The sequence below is a fragment of the Tubulanus polymorphus genome, chromosome 2 (genome assembly GCF_964204645.1).
Source record: "Tubulanus polymorphus chromosome 2, tnTubPoly1.2, whole genome shotgun sequence".
Lineage (NCBI taxonomy): Eukaryota > Metazoa > Nemertea > Palaeonemertea > Tubulaniformes > Tubulanidae > Tubulanus > Tubulanus polymorphus.
The window spans coordinates 990025-1015280 of NC_134026.1; the positions used below are offsets into that span (position 1 = coordinate 990025).

Genomic DNA, 25256 nt, shown 5'->3' on the forward strand with positions numbered 1-25256 from the left:
GCTTTGCGACTGAGGGTGCTTTTTAATTATTTCTTGTATAAGTTTTTGTTTTTTATGCTATTATGTAGTCTCTATTTAATGTCTTTCTTTAATGTTTTGTCCTGTAAATTTATTGCATGTCTTATCCTATGTATAAATGTTATATACGGCGCAATAAATAAAAGTTCAAGTTCAAGTCCAAGTCCGGTTCCTCGTCAAAGTGCTATAGACTGGTCGCCTATCCAATTCTGCGCTAGACTGGTTACCGGTCTCTATCTTCCATATTGAATGGGACAGGCAACCAGTCTATACCGTGGCAATCTCGATGCCATCCTCTACCTTTCAACTTCAAGTGAAGAGCTCGTGGTGATTTCAGCGTCTAAATCCAACAAACGATACATCAATGAAGCACAACATCTTATATTTTGTTCATAACCAGATTCATCAAATGAACGTATTCTGAGCTTAGGAAGGAGAGCAAAATTTGCAGGTCAGGGGCGACTGGCAGGGTCGGGCTATGGGTGATTTACTGGTAAGTCACTGGGCATAAGTGACACTTGGTTATTTCATTCAATCATATCAACTATTCAAATGACAATGTAAGAGAGATTTAAGATATTCTGTTGATACAAAAAAACTGCATAACATATCTCCAACATATAAACATTAAAACTGGACATAAAACAAATTCACTCTCTCAAATAATCAATCTCTGATTTCATTTCATTAACATTATTTTTACAAGAAAACTGAAATTTTGCAAACTTTGCTTTGTATTCAAGGAATTATCATGTAAGTTCTTCATTAACAAATGGGTGAACTGTATTCGAAAAACATAAAAGCATTAAAACCATAGATAAAACCAACAGATTCACTGTGGAAAGCTTGAGATTAACTAATCAACTAATCAATCTTTATTTTCATTAACATTATTTTACAAGATAACTAGAGTTTTCCAACTTTGCCTGAGATTTTCAAACATTATCAATGTTATTTTCTCCACATTGTTTCGTTTAATGAAAAGTATTTTGAAGGTTTTTTGATTAAGATATATTGAGTATCATGATATAGATATTGTTCAACTACCCATATGAATATAGCTAGGTAAATTACAGATAACTGATTGCTAAAGTATCTACAATTATCTACAACTTTTTTCGATATTTGAAATGGTCTAGTGCCTTAATTCTAAGCACTGCCAGCTGGCTAGCACTGGATCCTCTCTAACCATATAGCGCACATAAAACCTGTCCAACATTGTATGGATGAGTTATGAAAAATAAATATACTTTGAATAGCCATTGTAAAACTGACAATCAAAACAGGACAATTTACTAATCAACACTGTTCATATATCCTCATTTATAAAAACTATTGCTCCACTTTATTTGATATAGGACATCAGTTTGATGGTTGCTATAAACTGAACTGACCAATCGAAAAGTTTTAAGATGAATAATGAACACGTATGTGTCGTTTTGTTCTCATGACAAAATTACACCTTGCTAAATGACAGGTATTTAATCGAGGAATTATCTTGTAAGTTCCTAGTAAACAAATGAACTGCACTTTAAAAACAGCTCAACATAAAGGAGACAAATCTTACTAAGTCATCGTGGAAAGCTTAGTATTAACTTAACGTTCTAAATTTCATTTTCATTAACATCATTTTTACTAGACAACTAGAATTTTCACTGCACCTTGTCTTAACTAAAGATTTTCAAACATTATCAGTTCACTCATTTAATTCAATGTTATTTCAGGGAAAACATGACAATAATTTTACTATCGATAACTAATCATGTTTATAGCTGTTTAACATTCTTTCTAAAAAAGTAAAATGTATCTCTAAAACACAGATATTATCCCTAAAACAATTAACAGTTACAGCAGTGATAGGGTGTGATATATAGGTAAAAGGACGCGTGATCTTTCATCAGCTATTCGAAGCATTCTATCGAATCAGTTATTTTTTAGTGTGTTCGATTAAGTTAAGGTTTATGGTTATTTGTTTTGTTTATTACTAACTGATCTGATAGAACACTTAAAACAACAACAGAAAATCTCAAGAGGTTGGGAAACACAGAGAAGGTTGTTCTATAAAAGAATAACCTTTAATAATTAGATTAAGTTGATAGGAAAAAATTCCTGATGACGGAGCCCTATATTAACTTATTGTTTGTTGGTTTTGTTTATTTTTTTATTACTTATAGTTTTATTTGTTTTTTTTATATTATTCATTTTGTTATGTTGTTTTGTTTATTTTTTAAAATTATGTTCTCTGTATTTTGTACTATTTATTACTATTTACATCAGGAATTTTTTACTGGTGAGATTATGGGCTCACTTAAAAAAGTGCTACAAATTCACTGCTGCACCTAAATAATAGTTTTAATATTAAACACCCCGATTTGAAGTTAAGTGATCATTGAAAGCCACTCAACCTTATGATATGGATGACAATGAAAGAAGTTAAAACAGCTATAAACAAAATTAAAACGATCAAAATTATTGCTGGCCATTATTATTTATTCCTTTATATTACATTATTCCTAGTATTACCTCTCATACCTATGTGGATACAATGAACTATGATACAAGTTTCATATAACTAGCTAGGATCACCTGCATGGAAGCACAATTCTAAACTATGTGAAAATCAAGATATTCTACTCATTAGTCAAATCGCTTTAACAGGCCTTAAAATTATGGCATCAAAAAATAAATCAACACTTTGGTATATAAACTTATTATTTGTACACAGAACACTGCCTAATATTATACGGTTTCCTTAACTATACGTGATGATATTCGGGGGGCGAAGCCAGTTTGGACTGAAGGCCCAGCCCTTCACTTTTTGGCCAAGGAATCATTTTCAAAACATCTTTATTCAAAACCCATTAACTTGCTTGGTGAGTTTAGGAGTCCAAAGTAATTATGTACCAACTTCCTTTATTGGGTTTAAAAGTTGCAACTGTTTAACTGACTACGCTCTCCCTTTTGAACATTTAGGCTATGCAAATCATTAAATTATTTTCACTCTCAGGAAATATAAAATGAATCACTTTTTCTAAGATTAATGATTTCTTAAACTGAAGAAAATGTTTAGACTGGTTGCCTGTCCCATTCAATATTGTAAAGTCAATCCAGGTTTAATTGTAAGTGTGATATGTATTTTAATTTCAGAATGATAACAACATCATGCAGTAATCAAAGAGAATAAAGAATCAGCACTAGCTGTCATGAAATGAGATTCAAATAACAGGCGGTGAAACTCCTTGATTCTGATAAACTCATCATCATCAGTTACATCAGCAAGCGCCGCTGCGCCAAGATGTTGTGTACTGTATTTCTCCACTGCTCACGATCTGATAAACTGATGAGGTTTAAAGAGCTGGATTCTGTGAATAACTGCACTAGCGAACCTTCAATTTGAATTGTGATTGGATTATCTGTCTGGTCGAGACATGGTCTTTATGATTCTAAAGACACTATCATTCAAATCAGGGATATCAGGATCGTCCCAATTTGTCGATAAAAAAAACTACTGTTCTATGTCATGAAATACGCAGTGTCATTGCTTATTCTCTTGTCAATTGCTTATTCTCTTGTCAGGGGCTGAACAAGATTTTGTACCAGAAGTGAACAATAAATATTGAATTCAGTGAAAAAGAATTGGTCGTGATGAATTTTATAATCGATTTCTAGCAAAGTCAACATTGACATTGCAACATTGACCGGCAACCAGTCTAAGAGCCATCCGATATTCAAAATTACTGTATAAGGTGCAGTTAATAATCGACGCTAAATGTTCATTTAAAATAGCCACTTTTATAGAAATTATAATCTCATATCCGTAGAAGCAGGTGTTTGTGATCACTGACACACTATACGATCGAATGTCCCGGGTTCGAATCTAGATACGGTAAAGCTTGTTGGTCGTCTCGCTTTTTTTAGCCTACTCGTTTCATCGCTAAAGTTTGCTAACTGATATTCCACCGTTTGAAAATAATTTCCATTCGGACTGACTCCAGACTAACACCAAAACTATTCAACAACAAAACTTCATTTCAACACGGCGAGATTTATTAATTGACGTTCGCTATAACGCGGCACTCTGGAAAAGATCAGCCAAATCTTACGGTTTAAGCTATTTAATGATTCATAAATGCAAAACAGTTTTAAAATATCACAGATTTATTTGGGCTATTCACGACAAAACGTGTAAAAATTCACCACCACACAAACGTCAAAGATGGGACACTTTATACTTAGATACTTTATAGACAATTAAACTTGATTTCTAAGAAATTTCTAGAATCTTAATTTGTCGTTGCAATTAAGTAGATTTACATAATTAGCAGTTAAAAAACAACGGTTTTAAAGAAGCGCTCTAGATAATGCTAAAAATCATTATACCGTACAGCTTAAAAATTGTTTAGAATCACTTTGGATGCAGTTTTGAAAAAAAAACTTTTGAATATCAAAATAAATTCACACTAAGAAATGAAATGAAACTACGTGATTTAGAAAAGGCTGGCGCCCAGAAAAACGGATATATGAAAGTAGAAATCGATAATAAAACAACATATCATCGTTGAATAGGTTGCGCTAGTTCTTCTGTTCGTCTGCTACAAGAACCTTTCTTCGCTGTTTCCTTGACGATGAACGCATCCGGATCAAACTGTAAATGATCCATTGTAGCACGAACGATCGGTACGCTCAACTCGTTTGTCCGGGCGCTAGCCACTGCCATACGAGCACCTCGTGAAACCGGCCACGCTGGGTCGTCTCGATTCGCCACGTATCCTTCAACGACTCCTTTTGATTTTGAAAGATCGGTGGTTCTCTGTGTGGCCGTAGCCGTTTTAGCCGCGCCTGCAACCTGTATCGATGAAACAATAAATATCAGTAGAAAAAAACGCAAAAAGCTGATGAAAATTGCGCAGAAAACGAAACGAGCACCTTACCGGCCAGATTGGATCCCTGAAAGGTCCGTCAGGTTTATTTTTAGGGGTTGATAATCGTTCAATTCGATCGCTAGGGGACGCCAGCATAGCAGCACGAGGAATAATAGTTTGAATAGGGCGGGCACCGAGGAAATCTGGATGGTTCGTTTTCGGAGTAGCGAGACGTTCTAGATGTGGACTTTCTTTTGCATTTTTACTTGCCCTGCTAACTTGCCAGAGCGGGCTCGATCGCCCACAACTGTAGAAAAACATCGCCCTAAAATAAGAATGAAATATACAGTCTTCCTCTTAATCATTTCTGCATGCTGTTTGGCCGTATGAGGCATAGATGCTGATACGTACCTATCCGGTTGAAATTCCTTAGGCGCAACTTTGAATTTGGCCAGATGTCCCACTCTCTCGGAACAATTAGCATTCTTAGCCGATGGACTGACATCCCACAAAACCGACGAACGGCCGCAACTGTACACATAATGATCTCTGAAAGTTAAATCACGAAAAAATTAAGCGCGAAATGATTTATTTTGCTCACATCCAAAGGAACTGCACCGAAAGTTGTATTTGATACTTGCCTGTTAATACGAATTCCAGTCATAAAGTCTTTCTTTGGTTCTGCTAGCTGTAATACTCGAGGTGATGGTTCGGCCTTCTTGGCGTTTTCTGACACCGTCCACAGCATATCCTGAGTACCCCACATTACTCTTGGGCTGTTTGAAAAATAGTTAATTCATCGTGTCATTCAACCATATCATTTCATATGAATAAATACACATATAACTATGTGGATATATATATGTGGATATTCGTTAAGATTTTGTAGTCACCTGTAACTGGTCGCCCATATTGCTTTTGATTCCTTCGGTCGAGACAATGTAATAAGGCGGTCCCTAATAAGAACAAGTTAAATCATTCTTTATTGCAATAAAGCTGGGGTTTCGAATATAGCAGTAATTTTGTTTCTAATAGTGCAGTATTGATAGAAATATCTGAAATTTAACAATAATGTCTACCGTGTATTTGCCTCCGCAGAACGCCGAACTGGAAAAGTAAATAAGCATTATGATTAACGAATGAACATAAAATGAGAGTTTTTTGGAAAAGTCAAATGTAACCTCGAGTGTAAAAACTCTTGAACGGATCTCTTAGAGATAAACAGAGTTTTCTGCATAACCAACCGAAGTAGCAAGTTTCAAATACCTGCTTTGTCTTTGTCATTAACAACAAAAGAGACTACTCTTCCTTGTTGGATGTCGGGCAGACGGCATTCTACTTTCACCGTCGTGTCCATCATATCCAATAATTCCCCACAAACAACAGAACACAACTTATTAACTTTATGTCAACTTCGATAATGAATGTGTGATTCTTATGTGTTTGACCGGGTTGGCAGACGAACACGACTTGGGGGCAGACACGCGCGAAAAAATCCCCAAAGTATCGATGATCCAGTTTCGGCGATACCGAGTATTTATTCAAATATGATTTTAAGGAGTATATATGATTTAAGGACGGTACGATGTGGCGGTGATTTGAGATTTAGACAGTATTTTCGACGTCGACCGACAAAAATAAGTGGCACGCATAAATTTCAGCAATTATTGGTCGCACTGTCATAGTTCGAAAAACCGTTAAACATATCGTCTCGGTATTAAGTATACATTATTTGCCCATTTAATGATATACATGAACACCTGAAATTGTTTGTGATAATATTTGACTTATTTTATTTCGCCACGAGTGTAACACTTGCCCGCTTTTAGGTGGCGGTCATTTTTCGTGGTTCGGTGACCATAAAAAGCTGTTCATTGAATGAATGTATTTTCGAGGGCTTAATGGCCGAAGGCTTCTAGTGATTTTCGGGGTTTGCTTGAGGTCATTCGAAAATCTTCCAAAAGTATCTCGTCAATCATAAGACTAATATTTATGAATTGATTTATTTACTTTGAGATTAAAATGAGTATCATTCTTTGGTGCTTGATTTGTTATTGTATTCGACAAGATTTAAAATAGAATTTCCCTCAGTGTTCGGCTAATATAAGCCCATGTGAAAAATAAGAGTGAGATTAAAAATCAAAAGAGAATTCGGCGGAGAGTTTACCAGTTTGTGGACCTGGAATCGTCCTTGGTAACGGAAACATTGATATGAATATCTATGCAGTAATTTTGTTCCACTGTGTTTTATATAATGAGCCTGACAACAGATTCAACTATACTAATTATTACCTTCTTCTATAATATCCGTCATCATGTAGTTTATTTTCTAGTTCTTGACGACAATTCAAGGCAAGGTTTGATGTTGTCACGTATGAAGATAACCCATTTCATACACGTATGGAATATATATATATATATATATATATAAATATATATACGTGATATATGATATTCGGTATTTTTACCTGAGCAACTCCTTGCGACTAGGTAAATTGAAATACAATGACACTAAGACAATTCCCGCTGAGCGCTTGATTTACACGGGAAAGAAATAACTATGAAACTCATTCTTGATGAATAAGGCATTATTCCTAATCTACACTCTTATTTTCACTTTTACTTCTCTACGGACCTGTTTTAACATAGTCCCAGAAAAGTTAGTGTTTCGTTCCATAATATAACTACGTTTTATTTTTCGTGTTCTTTGTGCCATTGACGGCTCGTTTGACTTCCAAAAGACATTTCACACAAGTCAAAATACTACCTGCTGGTCGAGTCTGGAAGCTCTAACCTAAATAGTATATTCAGTACACTACTCGTTATGAAAGCGTAAGGAAATTGGCAATCCGGGCGCTAAACTTTGATTAATTGATGAATTTGAAAAATTGTAATATTTTTTTGTATAATACCTCGAGTGAAAAATTGATTTGGATACTGTTATTCTAAATAAATAAGGCTGAATTAATGCACTGTAAAAATATTAGATTTCCGTGAAACAGACGCGTTTAAATCTATATACGACACCATAGTACATACATTTACTGAAAAAAAATGTGAATTTCCCAATAAATATCAGCAATGTTTTATCTAAAACATGGGAAATTAGATTGTGGTTTGGTGTACCGATTTGATAACGCGATAATGCAGTGCATACATCATATAGTTACTTATACAATCAATTTACCAACAGTAATGGGAGCCATTATCAAATATTTAAACCCGTTTCTGATAGATACCTTACATAGAACCGTTGTATAATTGATTAGTCACCTAGACACACGTTCCCTATATTTACATGGACTATATACACGAAACAAAGATCTCCATGGTAAAACCAGTCGTTAATCTGACGAAATCCTAAATGTAAATTGTTGGAAACTAGAAGAGTTTCGATTCACAAAGAATTTGATTGATCGAAATTTTGGAAAATACGCCGAGTTGATGTAATTTAAAACAGCTATTTCCCTTTTTGAATCGTTGGGCTCCGGACAAAACATGCGGCATGATGATGGCTTTGATTACAAGCTGAAATTGTTCTGTGTTTTTGTATGTCCGCAGAGTTTGATCGCAGACAACATTCCACGCAATATCGCAATTAATTTTCACGCTGTTGTTTATGATGTTTGTAATGTATAATTATGGCATCGATTGATCATGAAAAGCGATATATGCGTTTCAATTTTTTTCCTTCTTGTATTCAGACAATACATCAACATGTAATGATGAATTGCGTGTTTATGCATTGCCGAGGAATTTTCATTAACCGACCAATAAAAATAACGCCATTTTTTTCGATAGGTCTCAAGCCGTGGCAAGATCTCACTGATGCGTATCAACAACAGTAAATTCACAACAGAATTTATGAATTTTGATGTCAAATGAAGTATTACTAAAAACAAAAGTGTAAAATCAAAGAACTCACCTCTCGTACTACCCATTAAGTACGAATTTTGGTCTAATCTGTTAAGCGGACAATCATACCAGCGCCTATCACTGCTATATTTGATAGCGTGACTGGTGGACTGTGATACTGTTTGGTTACCATAGAACAAGAGGTGTCATAACCACCTTGACACCTTAGATGCAGTCTTTGTGACGTCAACAGTCCTGTTGTCATCAGTAACGCGTAGTAGAAATTTTTGATGAATTCAGGAATACCAGTTCGGCAGTTTTTGGTTTGTATCTGGACATGCAACTAACCGAATGAAAGATAACTCCAAAGTTGAATTTAACCTAGCCTGAGATTGTGGAACTGCGTGTCGGTCGATCTAACTCAATAATAGTCCCCATCCTAACATCGAGTTCACGTTCAATAAGAGAACCATTCTCTAGGTTGATATTCGATACAAATCGATCTCGTGTATCAGAAATAGATGTGATAGGAAATCACTCTGTATAGTTCAGTCAGACGGCCAATATGACGTAATCTGACGTTGCACTAATAACCTGATAGCATAAATTTCTCAAATCATAATACATTGAGCTACGCATACGGCCAAGCGTCTTGTTTCACTAATAAAAAAAAACACGTTTTTCACAAGGAAGAATGTTTTCCTTGCCGCCTTCGCCGTTGGGCTTTAAAAGTGTCTAGCAATTGAATATCATGGGTTTAGCCAAGCCTTCTTTATGATCGTGGTAAAGAACTTGGTTTGATGAGATTTTTCCGATTCTTTGGTTTCTTTGATAACGTCCTGAGGCACATACAAGTATATTCACAGCAAGCTATTGAAGCGGCTATTTTTTATTACGTTGAAAATCAATATCTCTTTTCCTGTAAGTGTTTGCTTATCAGAAGACTCAATTAGTGAATACATTAGCGATAAAACTAGAATGATATTTCGTTCCTATCGAGTAGTTTTTAGTTGGTCACATTTTTTTTTGCGGTGCACGGATTATAAACAATAACAATGCATTTGTGTGAGTAGAATTCTAATATTAACAAAAACTTCGAACATGAATGCAACATTTCGATTGATAACTTCAAGTAAAAAAACCAGGTAAATTTACGTAATGATTTTCAAGAGGTTGAAGAAATTAATTCAAGAAATATTTCTAATACATTTTTCAGCGATGATAAGTTTTTGCCTCGCTACGTGTGTGTTCAGCGCATTTGCGACATATATTCCAAAAACTGTGGCCAAGAATCAAAGTTCGTTAACGTTAGAAAAGCGAATGGACCCGGCGACTGCAATCTCTATAGCTTTACCGATCATCAAAGCGATCGTTACTCCATTTGTGGAGATGATATTCGGCAAACTGTTCGGACCAAAAAACTACGTAGATGTATGTATTTACTTCACAAAAACCTGTTTGAATCTATTGAGTAAATATGATGAAACATCGATTGAGACAGATTGGTTGCAGTCTTTATGAGAAACAATTATATGAATACGATTTCTGGCTATATCAACAAGTATAAAGTTTTCGCCATTTATTATATAATGGAATTTATCTTTTGGATGAATGTGTGTGTGATTGTAGCGGTGCGCGGTGAGCTGACACTTTTTACACGAATTTTGTCATTGTCATCATTACTCCTCTAATATATCTATATATGTATTTATCTATAAAATGCGTGTTTGATTTCAATCTAAATAAATATCATTAATAAAGAGGTACAATATTGAAGATTCAATTTTGTGTGGAACTTTTATAAATGATTGAAACATTTCTATTACGGAAATTATTTCAGGATATGTTGACAGGAAGAGCTATACGGATTTATACCAATGAAGATGGATCGGTAAAAGTGTTGGACAGAGCTAGTGGTGTATCTGTTAAAGCTAAGTCAGAAAACAAAGAAGTGCGTATGAATCGTTAAGATGTGTGTGGTCGGCGATACTACTGCGTCGCAAGCCTTACGCCTGTCCATTCTGCAGGATGATAATGGTATCTTTTTGTCCCGATCTCCTTTTCAGGAAGCCGTTGAAGAAGCTTGCGAGAAGCTTATCACGAAACTGTTAGAGTTGGAAATCATGTCAATTTATGATCTGAAAATACCATTCACTACAACTACGACAGCTAGTATGTAGCACTTTAGACTTTTAACATCTGTGACACTTTTCAATGACATGCTTTTGGCGGTAAATCGCCATAGAACTGTTTGCTAACATTTCTTTGCAAACACGAATCCGTTCGATTTTTCGATGGACAAAAATTAAAAGATGCTGTTAGTGAATGCCTTTCGATCGCCACAAATATCGTTTCCCCTTCACAATGCGTAGAACTCAAATCAATCTTTTTGATTTGAGTTCTATGAACATTGTAAATAACTGGTCATTTTTATAGTTGATACTTTAACGATGAATTTCGATGTGTATAATGAGTTTGCTTACAGCTCCGTGTCACAATACACACCATCTACAATACTGCGAGAACTTGAAGAAAAGCGGATTTTGTGCTACAGGTCACGTGAATAGCAAATTCTCCCATATGGTTTGCTACAAAACCTGCACGTAAGTAGAAATTAGAATTCCAATGATTGGGTTAAAAGTGCTTACTTTTTTTCTTATCTTATAAATACATGATCTATATCGGCGGTGACGGAAAAGGCTGGAAAATGGCGTTTCCGGAGATATGACAAAACACTTAGTAAAATTCCGCCCTAATAGTTTCCACACGAAATTTCTCTAATTCGTTCAATGTCCCTCGCAACTGACAACTATTCAATGTGTCTATTTCACTGATTAGCACGGACGTGGTCCATATGTGTTAATCATAGGGAGAGTCTTTCAACTTGTTAATTCCAACATTTCGTTTCATTTCCAGGGGTTGTTAGCAGCAGCCGATGTTTAGTGAGACGACAGACGTTATATCAAAATCTCACGCAGAAAACAAGCTGTTTATGTTTATGATTTAACTGTAAAGTTAGACAAATATAATGAACCGAGTCGCAGGTTCGTCGGCTGTAATCGTCTTCATCGATTTTTTTCAAATTATTTTTCTGCATTATTTCGAATCAAGAGTTAGATGCATAGGATCAGGAATCAAGAATGAATAAACAATAATGAATATTAAACGGTTCGAGTCAAAGCCCTGTCCAGGACTCAAGTAACAATTTTACTGAGGAATCAAGATGATCGACAGAAATTTCGTGTCTAGTTTCTTTTAATTGTTATTAGGATAGTCCAGCTTGCAAAGCTTTCAGCTGTTCCAGTAGAGATAGGTTTTTCTCATCTTGAGTCGGTCTGTCACAACCACTGCAAATAGATAACCGTATTGATGATTATTGCTGATCGATGAAAAAAGAAACATTCGGCTTGTGAGGGAATGAAAACTGAATCTGAACTGAATCAATATTCTCGATTCTTCTTACCAGGTCTCATAGCAGTTGTGCATCATGAATTCCCAGAAGGCGCTACCGTGTTCACAGTAACCTTTAGCTTGGTAGTCATTGCACATACTTCGTACCATGTTATTATGACAAGGTTCTGTGCAAGAAAAGACAGCGGTCAAATTTAAATTATCAGAAACAGAGTACGACTGTAGTTTTAACGGTTGTTTCGCTTACTGGTCGTGGTAGTTGTCGGTACTGGAATTCCTAGGTTTTCTGGTGATAGAACACCGAGTGTCAGGAGTTTCGTCACCAGTTCTTCGCAGGCTTTGCCCACTGCTTGCTGAATATATGAAGATTCTATATGTAAGATTTTAAATAGCTCGATGAGGGAGAGCCCTCCTTTTGATCAAACATTGAATTTCATTTGATAGATACATTTGATGCCGTTTCGACAGGAAGCCAGCAAGCTTAATTAGTTTATTAGTACCTCTGCAGATGGGAATTGTCCATCAGCCATTGAAATGGAAATTCCAGTTCCTCTGTCCTTTACTGTACATCCAGTTTCACCAATCTTCGTAACTCTGATAGCACGTCCAGCAAGTATATCCTAAACATTAAGAACCCGACTTGTGTTCAATAGCTAATCCATTCATTAGAGGCATATCAAATTGAGTTGTTGTCTTCAGGTGCAGAACGTTATTTCCTATACTCACGTCGGCATACTTGTTATCGCCAAATATAACATCGAATATTTTTCCGACGAATGGCACCACGGCGTCTTTTACGAACGGGATAGCGAATTTTGCAATTTGAGCCGCAGTAGCCGGATCAATGGCACTCGTGGCCGGCATGTAGGCAGAGAAAGCACAAACCACGAAGCCCAGTGCCACTAAACCTACAAATTACAGCTAATAATTAAACTGTATTGAATACCAACCTCCCATCAATACATGTTGATTCGAATACAGCGCTTGTGTTCAATTTTGGAAGTAGATTTTGAAGTAAACATGATGATACAAATGAATCATTCAGTGAGATAATTTAAAGAACTTTGCGACGGAATTGGAAGAAAAAATTGCTTAGAAAATACTCACTTATCTTCATTTCGTCGCCGTTGGTTCTGATGAATTCAGACAATGAAAGAATTAAAACTGATAAAATGCATTACAGTTTTTGTTTTCAGGTTCGGAACGGAAGTTGTCTTATCTTATCGACATATATTTGTCTATAATTAATGATCCACCTTCGTTCATCAAATATCAGACTTCCATTTCACCGATAAAATTGTGCAAATAGTTGTCGAGCTGAGAGATGTGCAGATGACTTGCTGAATTTATAGGCCTAGTGTGTATTTAAATAACGCACGAGGATTCTTTTTCAGAGATTTTCTTATAAATTCAAAAAGAAAAAGTTTATTCGGTATTAATAGAACTTGAATCTGGCTGCAGTGGTTACGCAGTAGAGAACGTGAAAGTTTTAACTATTTTCTTAGAATCGTATTGTCTACGTTTAGCAGAATTTCATTTGAATTACCTTTAATCAATGGTTCCCCGTCGGCGCCACTATGACTCACGATCAAGTGAAAGACTCTTAGGGTTGGTTCAGACTCCTGCACTGGTTTTCCTTATCATAAGTGGTATCCGTGGATAATGAAATAAAATTAACAGTTCTGAAGCTGCGCAAAGGTGTCAAGAGGTATTAAAAAGGTGGAGTGTAGTAAGTTGAAGATAGAGGAACCGTATGAATTTCATGAATGATACATTTATCGCCCCTGATATCACGTCCATGAAATTCATGAAATGATGTGGTTCATGTTCAGTGTCAGAAATCTATTGTTAACGATATTTGACACATATAGTCCGTTTTTATCCTAAAAGGTGAAAAAGACTTTACTAAATATCCAAAACTTTTCATGTTTTGAAAATTGTCGAAAAACGGATGATATTTATACCTCGGGATTCGCTATTATCCAACTGAAATATCATCAAAATCTAACGCGTGACAAAAAGTAAATGTATCTGTTTTATTTATACAATAATATGAAGAATTATCCGGTTAATTTAGCTATGAGCGCTTGAAGCTGTTCTTTCGTCATGGTAACGGTATCTGCGCAGAAACTGAAAATAGAATTTACGAAATCGAACAACCACCGTCGAATCAAAATCAACTCTTTGGATGATAAATGTGGAACTTGCTACTGTGTTATCAATATTGAAGACTATTTTCTACTCACCAACTTTTGTTACAGTTTTCTTGCATATAGTCCTTGTAAGCTTGTTTGTCACACATGCCATATTTCTTCTGTCGGTCACAATATCTACTTCCCATTTTATTTTCGCATGGAGCTGAAATACACCATTTTGTTAAACCTAGATTTGTTTCTTTTTCCCGCGGGACCTTGACTTTACTATATCGCAATTTCCATTTAAGATATTGTTCGTAGGAACACTGTTGTAAAAGCTGAATAAATAAGTTTGTTCAGATTACCTTTCGTTGTGGTGATGGGAACGGGAATTCCAAGATCGTGAACTGATACAATTCCTAAACGCATCATTTTCTGAATCAACTCACTGCAGGCAGTGGCTACAGATTGCTGAAAATATCATATTTACAAAAATATTTACCATGTTTACCTAATTACTAAGGAAACTAAGTGAATCATTAAAATTGTACCTAACTGACCTCTTTGTTTGGAAACTGGCCATCCGCTACTGTAATAGCTATACCAGTGTCCTTATCTTTAGCAGTCGCCCCCGTATTTCCAACACCAGTGATTCGAACTGATCGTCCAGCTAAAATTTCCTGGTATGAAATGATAAATCACTTAGCAAAATAAAACCTGATGAATCCAAATAAATGCTTATCCGAAATGTATAGAACCTAGTGTGATTAGGGATATACAGCCTTAATATAATGCATTCTGGTCCTAATAAGACTTTTATCAGGTGTACTACCAAAACTGACTGATAGGCCACCAGGAATGCCCTCAAGTCAGGTTGAAATAGACATTACCGTCCATGACGTTCATATAAGCTTTAATACTTAAAATCTGAATTCATTCACGAATAATGATATCAACGTACGTCATCCCAATTTGTGTCACCGAAAATGATTCCTGCTAATTTCTTCGCGATCGGTGCGACTACTTCTTTAATAAACGGAACGGCGGCTTTGATGACCAGACCAGCTGTAACTGGATCTATAGCCCTACGTTCCTTTGCCTCTGGTGCCGGAACAGCCAAACTTACACCAACTACCAACAGTCCAACAGTTACGATATTTGCTGAAATAACGGGTATAAAAGATTAAGTAGATTTTCATGACATAAATCATGACAGTAATTATATTTCAAGGGTATATTTTACCTAACTTCATATTCAAATCATATAAAGAAACCGACTATACGAATAAAGTAAGGTCGAATCAACTGACCAATGCGTACGATTTAATGGTCATTTATTGCTAACGCTATTATCTTGATCAACTACTGATAACTTGACACACAACTTCCGCTATTCCCATACGGAGGCACAAATCTACATGATTTTACCATAAGGTAAAATTCAGACACGATTCTTATCATACAATGCAAACTGTAAATCGTTAACGTGGTGGAAATAGCCAATCATTTCAACTTTTTTCATACACACAAAATAATGCCCATTTTTTACCCAGTAAACTCATTGATGATAAACAGGAAACTGTGGAGTGCAACTCTAACGGATCGCGAGGTGGCCCTCGACCTGTCCCTATAAATAAAATTTTGAAAATGTCGTTCAGAAAAATCTTTTTCCAAGCTTCAAAAAGTACCGTTATGCAACTTTCGATAATTCGTAGGAAATGAACTACATCATCGCCGCACAGCAAGGTGGAACTATCATTTCCAAAATGGGGATGTTTGCATCCCTGGCTCACTCATGGTGACACCAGTGATACATGTCTTTCATCTTACACGTTCCTTACAATACCTCAAAATGCATACAATTTAATACAATTTATTTTTTTTCGACAAATTAATTACTGTCTAATTATCTAATTCAAAGTTAAAAAACATCTGATTCTGTCTGTATTAGATCGTAATATCATTAAGGCGCTACACACACAAAACATTTATAAAGCCATTTGACTAAATCCCTCGGCAGTTAATTGGCGCAGGTAACGACCAGTCTTGTGGAGATGAAAGAGAATCGCCTTCATTAAGAGAATGTACCACGCGGTTAGAGTTCCGGTTCATTTCGTGGTTCATACGAGCTCAGATCATTACTCCAAACCCCAGACTATATTCTGGAGTAAGTTCATATTCAAGCGTGTAAACTGGAGTGCGGCTTGTGGATGCTCTAGTCCAGTGTCGGAGCTAGAAGGTCTGCAAGATCTGCAAACCGAACCAAACTTTTTGAAAAATCAGTATTTATTTTTATGAAATTGGGGATTACACCAGTATCCACGTGTCCAACATCATGGGAAGCACCAGTGGGAATCGATCCCGACCACGTTTAGTACTCTTACTTCACTCAAAGAAATCCTCTCATCTCATCGTCAATTTGTCTCTCCGGACCCACGGATGTCATACACATAACAGATTTCGTTACATTTTCCAGTTGTAGAACGAAGGCAACTTTTGTAGGGGATGCCTTAGGTAATACTTTTAGGGCCCTCCGCACATTGAAGCATCTAATAATGTGAACTCATGCCATAAATTCAACGGGAACAGAAGTTCCATCTACCATGATAGCAAACATGGATCAAATCTAATCAAAAAGCTGCACGAAGTATGATTATTATTTCTAACGTAACTGATCAACGGAACCTCTCTTTTAAATTTCTAGAATTGTTATAAGTTTTCTTTGGAACCGTGTTCCAAAATTATCATATTCGTTGCCATAGCGATGCAGATACACACATTGCACGCGACTCCGGAAGTAAATAATTAGAGACAAATTTTATCAACAGCACGACGCGCGCTCATCTGATGTTAGTCTCTAGAAACACAGCATTGAAGTGGACAAGAACTATCATGGTATGATCAATATTTTATATTTATTAAAGTAATATTTTTAAACTCATCGGTCAACACTGTAGTAGATAACCAATTGATGAAACACTATTCCGTGTTGTGACGATGTATAGAGAATCGCGCTCTGATATTGCGAAAGATAAAGTGTGAAAAGTTTCCTTTCAGCTATAAATTTACTCATCCGACGTTTCGACTATATTCTAATATTCATTTTTCTGGAAGATGAATATTAGAATATAGTCAAAACGTCGGATGAATAAATTTATAGCTGGAAGGAAACTTTTCACACTTTATCTTTTGTTATATTAATGCGTGATTCTCTACTGTCGTCTATTCAATATTGAGTTAGATAATACATGATCTTTTATTTTCCATCTCTTATGATAAATGTTTCAGTTATGTCATAGATTTTGTGTGTATTTCGCTGATTAGAACGGATACTAATTAATAATAGATGTTTTATATTTATTTGTCCGATTTCATTTTCTGGACAGGTCAATTTCTAAGATGGCTGCTTCAACGAAAATTCACCCAATGACAAGCTCGATCAGTTCTCTGAACAGCAGTGATCTGGAGATTATATTAAAAGATTTAGTCAAGCAACAAAGGCGGGGTTAGTAAAAAATTATACATCTTAAAATGTTGTTCGTTTATAAGTGTCAAAACATTTTTATTTTCTTATCGAACACAAACGATGCATGGCCAAGATCGTAACTCGGCCCTTGGATCAGAATCGTGAAAACAAATTAATTTCCATCATGTTCTATGTAAAAAGCACAAATTCTAATTTTTAAAAATTTCAAAAAATAAATTCATTCTGGTACGGTGTAAAATAACGTAATCCGAATTGAGACGGAAAGGATTCTTTTTCTTTTTACAAATATTTCGTACGAAACATTTAGTTTTGGTACATATTTTCAGGTCTATGTAGAGCCGATGCTCTTACCGATTCTGGGAAACGGAAACAAACTTTTAAAATGCTGAGCCTGACACTGACGCCGATTCTAATACTGACTTGTATAATTATATACTCATTACATCAAAACGTGATAGAACGCAATGAGTTGCAAGAGGTTCGTACGATATGCTTTGATGATAGATGCGATTTAGATTGATATGCAATTTTCATGACTCGTTTAAGTTTTCCTATTCAGCTCGAATAACAAAAATAGCAAAATGATCTAGAATAGACGTTGATATTTCATCTTGTATATTATAGACCAGGGCCGCAATAGATCTTATAGAAGATTTCGGGCGCCTTCTTCACGATTTACAAAGAGAAAGAGACCAAACGGCACTGTTTATTAGCGCTATCGGACCGAATACAATAAACGCGCTCTACAATTTATGGAACACGACGGATAAACGAGTGAGCATAATATCATATCTATCCCCCCCAAAGAAAAATCATAGATCAGAATGTGATCATCTTTGTCGCATCTTTCGCATTGGGTTTCACAAATGAATTTTAACAACACTGAGCACTGAATCCAGCTGGAATTGGAATACCATTATCGAACATTTTCTAAATATAATATTGTTTTTCAGCTCCGAATTACATCGGACTGGTTAAATAACAAAGTACTTACAGAGGACAGGCCTGAATTCAAAAGTAAAAGCTCGTTCGGAAGGTACCTGGAAAAACACAGGAGAGAGGTAAAAACTCGAGATGAAACCGGTGAAAGCTCAGTGTTTAGTGAATTAGATTTCTACACTTCCTTAATCGATGTTATATTTGGATGGCTGCGGAAAACGATAATCAAGTATGGAGGAACAACCTTTTGGAAGACAATGGTGGCTTATCAAAAACTATCCGCTTGTCAACAAGACGCTGGTTTGAAACGAGCAATGGGCTCAATATTTTACATCAGAGGTGGCTTCAAATCATTCACTAATTACACGTATTATATGAAAGCCCACCACGGAGTCATCGTTTATTTTAGGAGGGCTGAAAACTTCTCAAATTTGGTTAGAGCTCTAGTCGACTCAAATAACGAAACCGTCCAAATATTGCGAGCGCGCATAGATTTATTACAGGAGCCAATTCTATACCGTAACGTTACTAACACGTCAAACAGCTTAGGGTCGACTTGGTACGGTTTGATGACGCAGTACATAGAGCACATTGTTGACCAACGAAGGGATCTGGCATTCCAACTACAGACTTTAATCGATGAAGATACATCCGCAGCCGATGGTCAGCTAGCTTTAAGTAGTTTAATGATGCTTGTGGCATTATTGATAACGCCAATCATGTCAAAATTGGTCGTGAAAGTGGTAAACGACATGCAAAAGTATGCCATTACACTTGCCGATAAAACCAAAGAACTTAGACAAGAAAAACGTCGAACCGACAGTTTGCTTTATGAGATGTTACCGAAGGTCGTAGCCGAAACGCTTAAGCGTAAAAAAGACGTGGATGCGGAATATTTCAAAGACGTTTCGATAATGTTTGCAGGAATCGTCGAGTTTGATAAGATAGCCGGAAAACTATCACCCATTCAAACAGTTGAGTTACTCGGCAACATATATACACTTCTCGACGGTTGTGTGAGCAAATACAACGCTTATAAAGTGGAAACCGTTGGCAGCAAATACATGGTTGCATCAGGTATTGAAAATGTAATCATGTAAAAACGTCTTTATGAATTTGAATCGTTGATTCTAATCTCTCGATTCGATCATCTCTCTTCGTTTACAGGTATTCCGATGATCAATCCTAAAAACGCCTTAGAAATTGCAGAGATGGCGATAGAAATGAACGCCTTATCGGAGAGTTTTACTTCGCCTATCGGTAAAGTGTGGATTCAAATTGGCGTCAATTCCGGGCCGTGTGTGGCTGGTGTTGTCGGTACGACTCTTCCCCGTTACTGTCTGTTTGGGGACACAGTGAACACAGCTTCGCGAATGGAATCATTTGGTTTACGTAAGTATCTTTAGACCGATGTACGAATAACTTCCTACGATGGTTTTATTTGAAGAGGTAAAAAAGCTCCTGTATTTATTATTACAGCTAACAGAATTCATATCAGCGCTAAAACCCAACGGACACTGAAGAAGGCGAACAAGTTTAAAATGATCTCTCGTGGAACCCTGACAATCAAGGTGGATTTTAAAAACAATTTTTGAAAAATAATTGCTGCTTAAGCATTCTAACCGTGATAAAATGATAACTTCATTTTTCTACAGGGTAAAGGTGTAATGACAACGTATTGGTTATTGGGTTATAAAACAGAAGAAACGTGTGTGATGAAATCCATTCAAAATGTCTTAACATCAAGAGGTGAACCGCCGTTAGACGCGCTTAACCCAGAGCAGGCTGAGGTACCGCTAGCATCAACTTCTGCCAGAACTATATTTGATGACCTTGGTGTCAAATATTTCCCCAACACCGAAATTGCTGAGGTTAATTAGGTGCTCATCATCAAAGCGCCTTCGTCCTTGGCGAGAAAATACAAAAAAGACTTTCTTCGTATTTTGAAACCAAATATGTATTTATATATATTCAGTGTTTTTCAACGCGATTTGAGATTTTGATTTGATTGTTAATTGTGCCTATTTTAATATTCGAATTTATTAGTTGTAGAATCGTTGTACTTGTGCATGATATGTATAATTGTATGTATTCTACGTTGTGATATTTATTTCATGTGAATAAATTGTTTTTGTTCTTCTGTAAATGGCGATTTTCATTTATCGATCTATTTTTCTAAGTTTACTAATGAGTGGTTTCAAACCTGCAATCTCAATGGTACATCTGAGGCTAGAATGTCATAGGCGAGACGTAAGAATGATATGGACATCGAAGGTCACGAAAATCTAGATATCGCCTGAAAGATGCGTTCTCTTCTGAAATCCTCTCACGTGTTTTACCCAGCGGTGAAATAAGGAATAAAAACAATCAACCGGACACGTAAATACTTTGACGAGGGGAGAAAATGATTTTCAACCTATGTATTTGAATTAACCAGGGAATTTACAGAAAAAATAATGTTTGAATTAATCGTTTAAACTGGTTGTACTGCTGTGGTATATTCGATATCAAATTCTTTGTATATTTCGGGTATAGATAAACGTATTACGCACGGGAAATGTTGTTTCATTATAACTTATACTAATAGAATTAGTGAGAATGATTTGACGACGAGTCTATGTTGGTAGTAACCATTATAGAAACAACATAAACAAGACGATATCAAACGGGATTCATAAATGACGCTTATTTTCTTGTATTAGCGAGATGATTGATGAAACACTTGTTACTTAGGTTACCAGTAATTATCGAGTAACAACATATTTTAATGTCAAAGTCGTATCTTCACATGTAAGTATATAGTAAGTTTCAAATTTTGAAAAGGATCTTACGCTACGATTTAACATCAATACATGAAATCTATCAGTCACCCATATCAATCACATATATCAATTATACAATGTTGTTGTTTAGTCTTAACATAATAAAACACAGATGAAACTTTAATGAAATGTGAAAGCATTTTGTGAAAAGTGTCCATCAAACCAATCGATACAATACATATTAACACAAGATCTGTCTTATAAGGGAGCGTCCTAGGGACGTCTTTGAGGAACAAATTGTAAATCTGATTTTATGTTGGGTTAAAACATTTAACATACTTTAAACATTACAAAGAAAAACATAAACTCATTTAAGATTCATAAAAAACTATGCCGAAATATTTTTCAATCGTGAATGATATCCTCAGAGTTCTAGCTTCCGTAGTTTTCAGATTTAAACGTTTAAACGCGATATTTCTAAATGCCGAGCTATCCGGGTGGGTACCTAGATCGAATAGCGTTATCACGAGCCATCTACTTCGGGAAGTTGAGGCAGTTGTTTCCGGGTTTTCTTGCCTGAGATATTCTCACTTGCTATTGCCTCAGATGATTGGGCTTTGGCTATACCGAGGAGGTCGTGTAAAGATCTCATAACATAAGCCGCAGTTTGAGCTTCGTCCTTCTTAAATCCGACCAACCAAAATGTACTCACGTTACCCTTTCCCTGAAATACACAATTACGTCACAAGATAGAAATATAAATGATTTCGCTTTTTCTCTGATTGTACGCGAGTTTCTGAAATAGCACTCGTAACCATCAGATTTAAATCATGAAATAGTTTTAGTCTACCTTTAGATATACATCTCCTCGTGACATTATCTCAAATTTACCAGTTCTCTTCAGTAGACGCTGAGTAGGCAGACTGATGTGAATACGATTGGCTGCAATTATCAATTATGCATTTGTGTCAAAAAAAGAGTTTCCCTTCGTGGTTCTTAGCGGCAAGATGAATATGAATACTCACGTAAACTGTTCGATTCAATACGCGAAGCTGTGTTGACTGTATCACCAAATACGCAGTACCTCGGCAAAGTTGTACCGACAACCCCAGCTACACATGGTCCAGAATTGATGCCTATCTGAAGCCAGATCTTTCCAACAGGTGCCGTGAAGGTTTCGAATGAATCTAGTATATCTAAAGCTACCAAAGCCAATTCTAGGGCGTGCTTCAGATTCTGCTGCGGGAGACCTGTGAAATAGTGTAACTACGTCATCACCAAAAACATAAATCAATTTTTAGATGCACGCGGCAAACACCGGCTTACCGGAAGTGACCATGTATTTGCTGCCTACAGTCTCGACTTTGTAGGCGTTATACTTGGAGATGAGAGCGTCAAGTCTGGAGTAGATCTTACCGAGAAGATCTACCGTTTGAATCGGTGATATTTTACCGCATATTTTATCGAAGTCAACGATGCCGGTAAACATTACGGATACTGATTGAAAGTATTCGGCGTCGACGTCTTTGCGGCGTTTTAGCGTTTCGGCCACCATTTTCGGTAGCATTTCGTACAGTAGTGAATCGGTTCTTTTCTTTTCTCTGCTGAGTTCTTTAGTTTTATCTACCAATGTCAGCACAAATCGTTGCATATCGTTGACGATTTTGATCACTAGTTTCACTTTTACCGGTGTAATTATCATCAGAAGAAGAGCCATAAAGCAACTAAATATAAGCAATTTGTCAATATCGTCTATTTTCCCACCTAATTCGTCCTTGATGTGAACAGATAGATTTTGTCTTAGTTTCGTCAACGATAAGATGTAATGACTCGTAGTTGTAAACCATTCCTCAGCCATTTCTACGGAAGGCGTACTCTGCTGTTGTCGCGAAATAGTATGTCTCATTTCATTCAGCTTTAAACGTTGAACAGTTTCGTTCGATGAGTTTTGTAAACTGTTGATTTGAACTGAATAATCAACTGCCCCGGAGAGATATACCTTAATTCCGGCTACAGTTTTCATATAAAACGCGTAGTCGTGACGAGTAGTGAATCCACCTATCGCAAAGAACGGGATTCCCAGCACGCGTTCAATACAGGCTTCATTTTGGGCAAGGATTATCTTCAGGTAGGATACCAGTTTTTGCCACAAGGCGTCGTTTCCTGATTCTATAACCGATTTTCTAAGCCACACGAATAAGTAATCAATAATGTCCGAGTAGAATTTGATTTCGCTGTAAATCGTTATAGATTTATTCGTCAATTTGAAATATTGTCTATGTCTCGACAGATACAGCTGAAACGTACTTTTATTCATGAATTCAGGGTGTTTTTCGATCAGGTCCTGTCCCGCCGGCCACTTCGAAACGGCATCTAACTGAAAAACATTTTTATTATGGCGACAACAGAAATAAAATTTCTCCTTCTGAGAATTAGACTCATATATTAGAATTACTCTTGATTTTAGGCTATTCAGAAGAAAATCCATCTTAACTTTCAGATTTCTTAATTTTGTCAGGAATATGTTCGCGTACTTCTTGGTCAGTTTGTTTCCACAAGGTTCTGACGGATGTCATCGTATCCGGTCCGATAGCGCTGAGGAAAAGGGCGGCGGTATCCCGTTCGTTCTGTAACGCGTATACCAGTGTACCGATATCTTCTATCAATTTTACTCCGTCCATCGTCTGAAATATCCATGTTAACCGTTTTGTAACAAAGCCACACAAAATAGATAAAAACTTTATAAAACTCTTTCCATGTCAACGATTTATAATGAAATCCCAATAAGCCTTTTTACAGTTTCCAGGCGCCAAGTTTTTGGGTAGGCCTACCTGCTCTGGTGCACCGATTTGGGGTTGTTTGTTCGGGACATTTTATTCATTCATTTATTAGGCTAGAATATTTCGCTTACTACATGGACAGAGTTTGAACCTTCCTTGTATATCATTTCTAAACTCGAAAATGATTGGCAACCGAGGTAAAATTAGCAATCCCAACAGGGAATAGTCTAGGAAGCCAAGATCCGAACGACGTAAAAATATATTTTAACAGTGAAAAAATAGTCCATCTCCCCGATGAATTCCATATTCGTGTGTACCACCTACCTTTACTAGTGCTTTCCTATTGTATATGTTCAACTGAATATCATAAATAATGATACCAGTCAAAATAACGATAGGCAACATCGCAAGGCTGACCATTTTAATCAGTTGTTTTCTTTTTCCTTTTACCGTCAAAGCGATGTCGTTACACAAGCCTGCAAATTGTTTTCACGAGCCATTGAATTAATCAAAAGAAGTATATGGCCTAAAATATATATAATTTCCAACCGCAATTCATCATAAATTCATCATGCACTTGTGATGGCTGCTGATTCCAGAACAAAGTAAATAAACGCTATACAGCTCATACAACCTATAGTTTTGCATGCGCGGAATTCGCGCATTAAACAAGATTTCTCGAATTTTCTTTTTCGAAATGAGATCTTACTATCCACGGTAGAACTGTTCAAAAACGAATAGACCGTCTTTTACCACATTTTATCATAATCATTATTACCTGTTCGGTTCTTGATTAGGTCATTAACGAGGACTTCGATATCGCTACTAAAGGAACTCAAACTGGAGATCTCTGAAGGGTGGATTCGCGTGCTGTTCCTCATCGTGACTTTAACCACCGAGAAAAAGGAGGAAAAACACATTTACACGTAGATCTCTGTCTTAAGTTCAAACATCTTTTACAGCAGTACATACAATTACTTATACCGACCTTACGCTGCCGAGAGAAG

General features: G+C 36.3%; 6 protein-coding genes across 8 annotated transcripts; 2 read left to right on the forward strand and 4 right to left on the reverse strand.

Annotated features, from left to right (window-relative positions):
* Nucleotides 1–4058: 4058 nt before the first annotated feature.
* On the reverse strand, nt 4059–9258 carry LOC141898878 (sperm microtubule associated protein 2-like). 3 transcript variants are annotated; one of them, XM_074785023.1, is made up of 7 exons: nt 8806–9258; nt 5960–5987; nt 5774–5836; nt 5522–5656; nt 5292–5429; nt 4950–5205; nt 4059–4864 (listed from the first exon to the last, which is right to left on the reverse strand). In XM_074785023.1, exons 1-7 carry the CDS (start codon nt 8819–8821, stop codon nt 4571–4573), a joined length of 930 nt encoding a protein of 309 aa, XP_074641124.1. In that variant the 5' UTR covers nt 8822–9258; the 3' UTR covers nt 4059–4570. The 3 variants fall into 3 exon arrangements, with proteins under 3 accessions (XP_074641124.1, XP_074641123.1, XP_074641122.1); XM_074785022.1 differs by lacking the exon at nt 8806–9258 and adding an exon at nt 7173–7227; XM_074785021.1 differs by lacking the exon at nt 8806–9258 and adding an exon at nt 6147–7150.
* Nucleotides 9259–9736: 478 nt separating this feature from the next.
* On the forward strand, nt 9737–11799 carry LOC141899482 (uncharacterized). Its single transcript, XM_074785832.1, has 6 exons — nt 9737–9800; nt 9952–10166; nt 10576–10686; nt 10802–10907; nt 11221–11338; nt 11652–11799. The coding sequence occupies exons 1-6, from the start codon at nt 9791–9793 to the stop codon at nt 11659–11661; spliced, it is 570 nt and encodes a 189-aa protein (XP_074641933.1). The 5' UTR covers nt 9737–9790; the 3' UTR covers nt 11662–11799.
* A 105-nt stretch (nt 11800–11904) lies between these two features.
* LOC141899481 (uncharacterized) lies at nt 11905–13372 on the reverse strand. Its single transcript, XM_074785831.1, has 6 exons — nt 13254–13372; nt 12873–13054; nt 12647–12766; nt 12394–12499; nt 12199–12313; nt 11905–12082 (listed from the first exon to the last, which is right to left on the reverse strand). The coding sequence occupies exons 1-6, from the start codon at nt 13261–13263 to the stop codon at nt 12001–12003; spliced, it is 615 nt and encodes a 204-aa protein (XP_074641932.1). The 5' UTR covers nt 13264–13372; the 3' UTR covers nt 11905–12000.
* Nucleotides 13373–14206: 834 nt separating this feature from the next.
* Nucleotides 14207–15587, reverse strand: LOC141900873 (uncharacterized). Its single transcript, XM_074787926.1, has 6 exons — nt 15525–15587; nt 15243–15442; nt 14842–14961; nt 14647–14752; nt 14393–14504; nt 14207–14276 (listed from the first exon to the last, which is right to left on the reverse strand). The coding sequence occupies exons 1-6, from the start codon at nt 15532–15534 to the stop codon at nt 14207–14209; spliced, it is 618 nt and encodes a 205-aa protein (XP_074644027.1). The 5' UTR covers nt 15535–15587.
* Nucleotides 15588–17680: 2093 nt separating this feature from the next.
* LOC141900874 (uncharacterized) lies at nt 17681–20587 on the forward strand. The gene is made up of 7 exons (XM_074787927.1): nt 17681–17786; nt 18095–18246; nt 18393–18542; nt 18722–19784; nt 19875–20099; nt 20187–20278; nt 20363–20587. Exons 1-7 carry the CDS (start codon nt 17681–17683, stop codon nt 20585–20587), a joined length of 2013 nt encoding a protein of 670 aa, XP_074644028.1.
* Nucleotides 20588–21992: 1405 nt separating this feature from the next.
* On the reverse strand, nt 21993–25130 carry LOC141900875 (uncharacterized). Its single transcript, XM_074787928.1, has 7 exons — nt 25028–25130; nt 24667–24725; nt 24004–24153; nt 22796–23846; nt 22495–22719; nt 22320–22411; nt 21993–22193 (listed from the first exon to the last, which is right to left on the reverse strand). Exons 1-7 carry the CDS (start codon nt 25128–25130, stop codon nt 21993–21995), a joined length of 1881 nt encoding a protein of 626 aa, XP_074644029.1.
* Nucleotides 25131–25256: the final 126 nt, after the last annotated feature.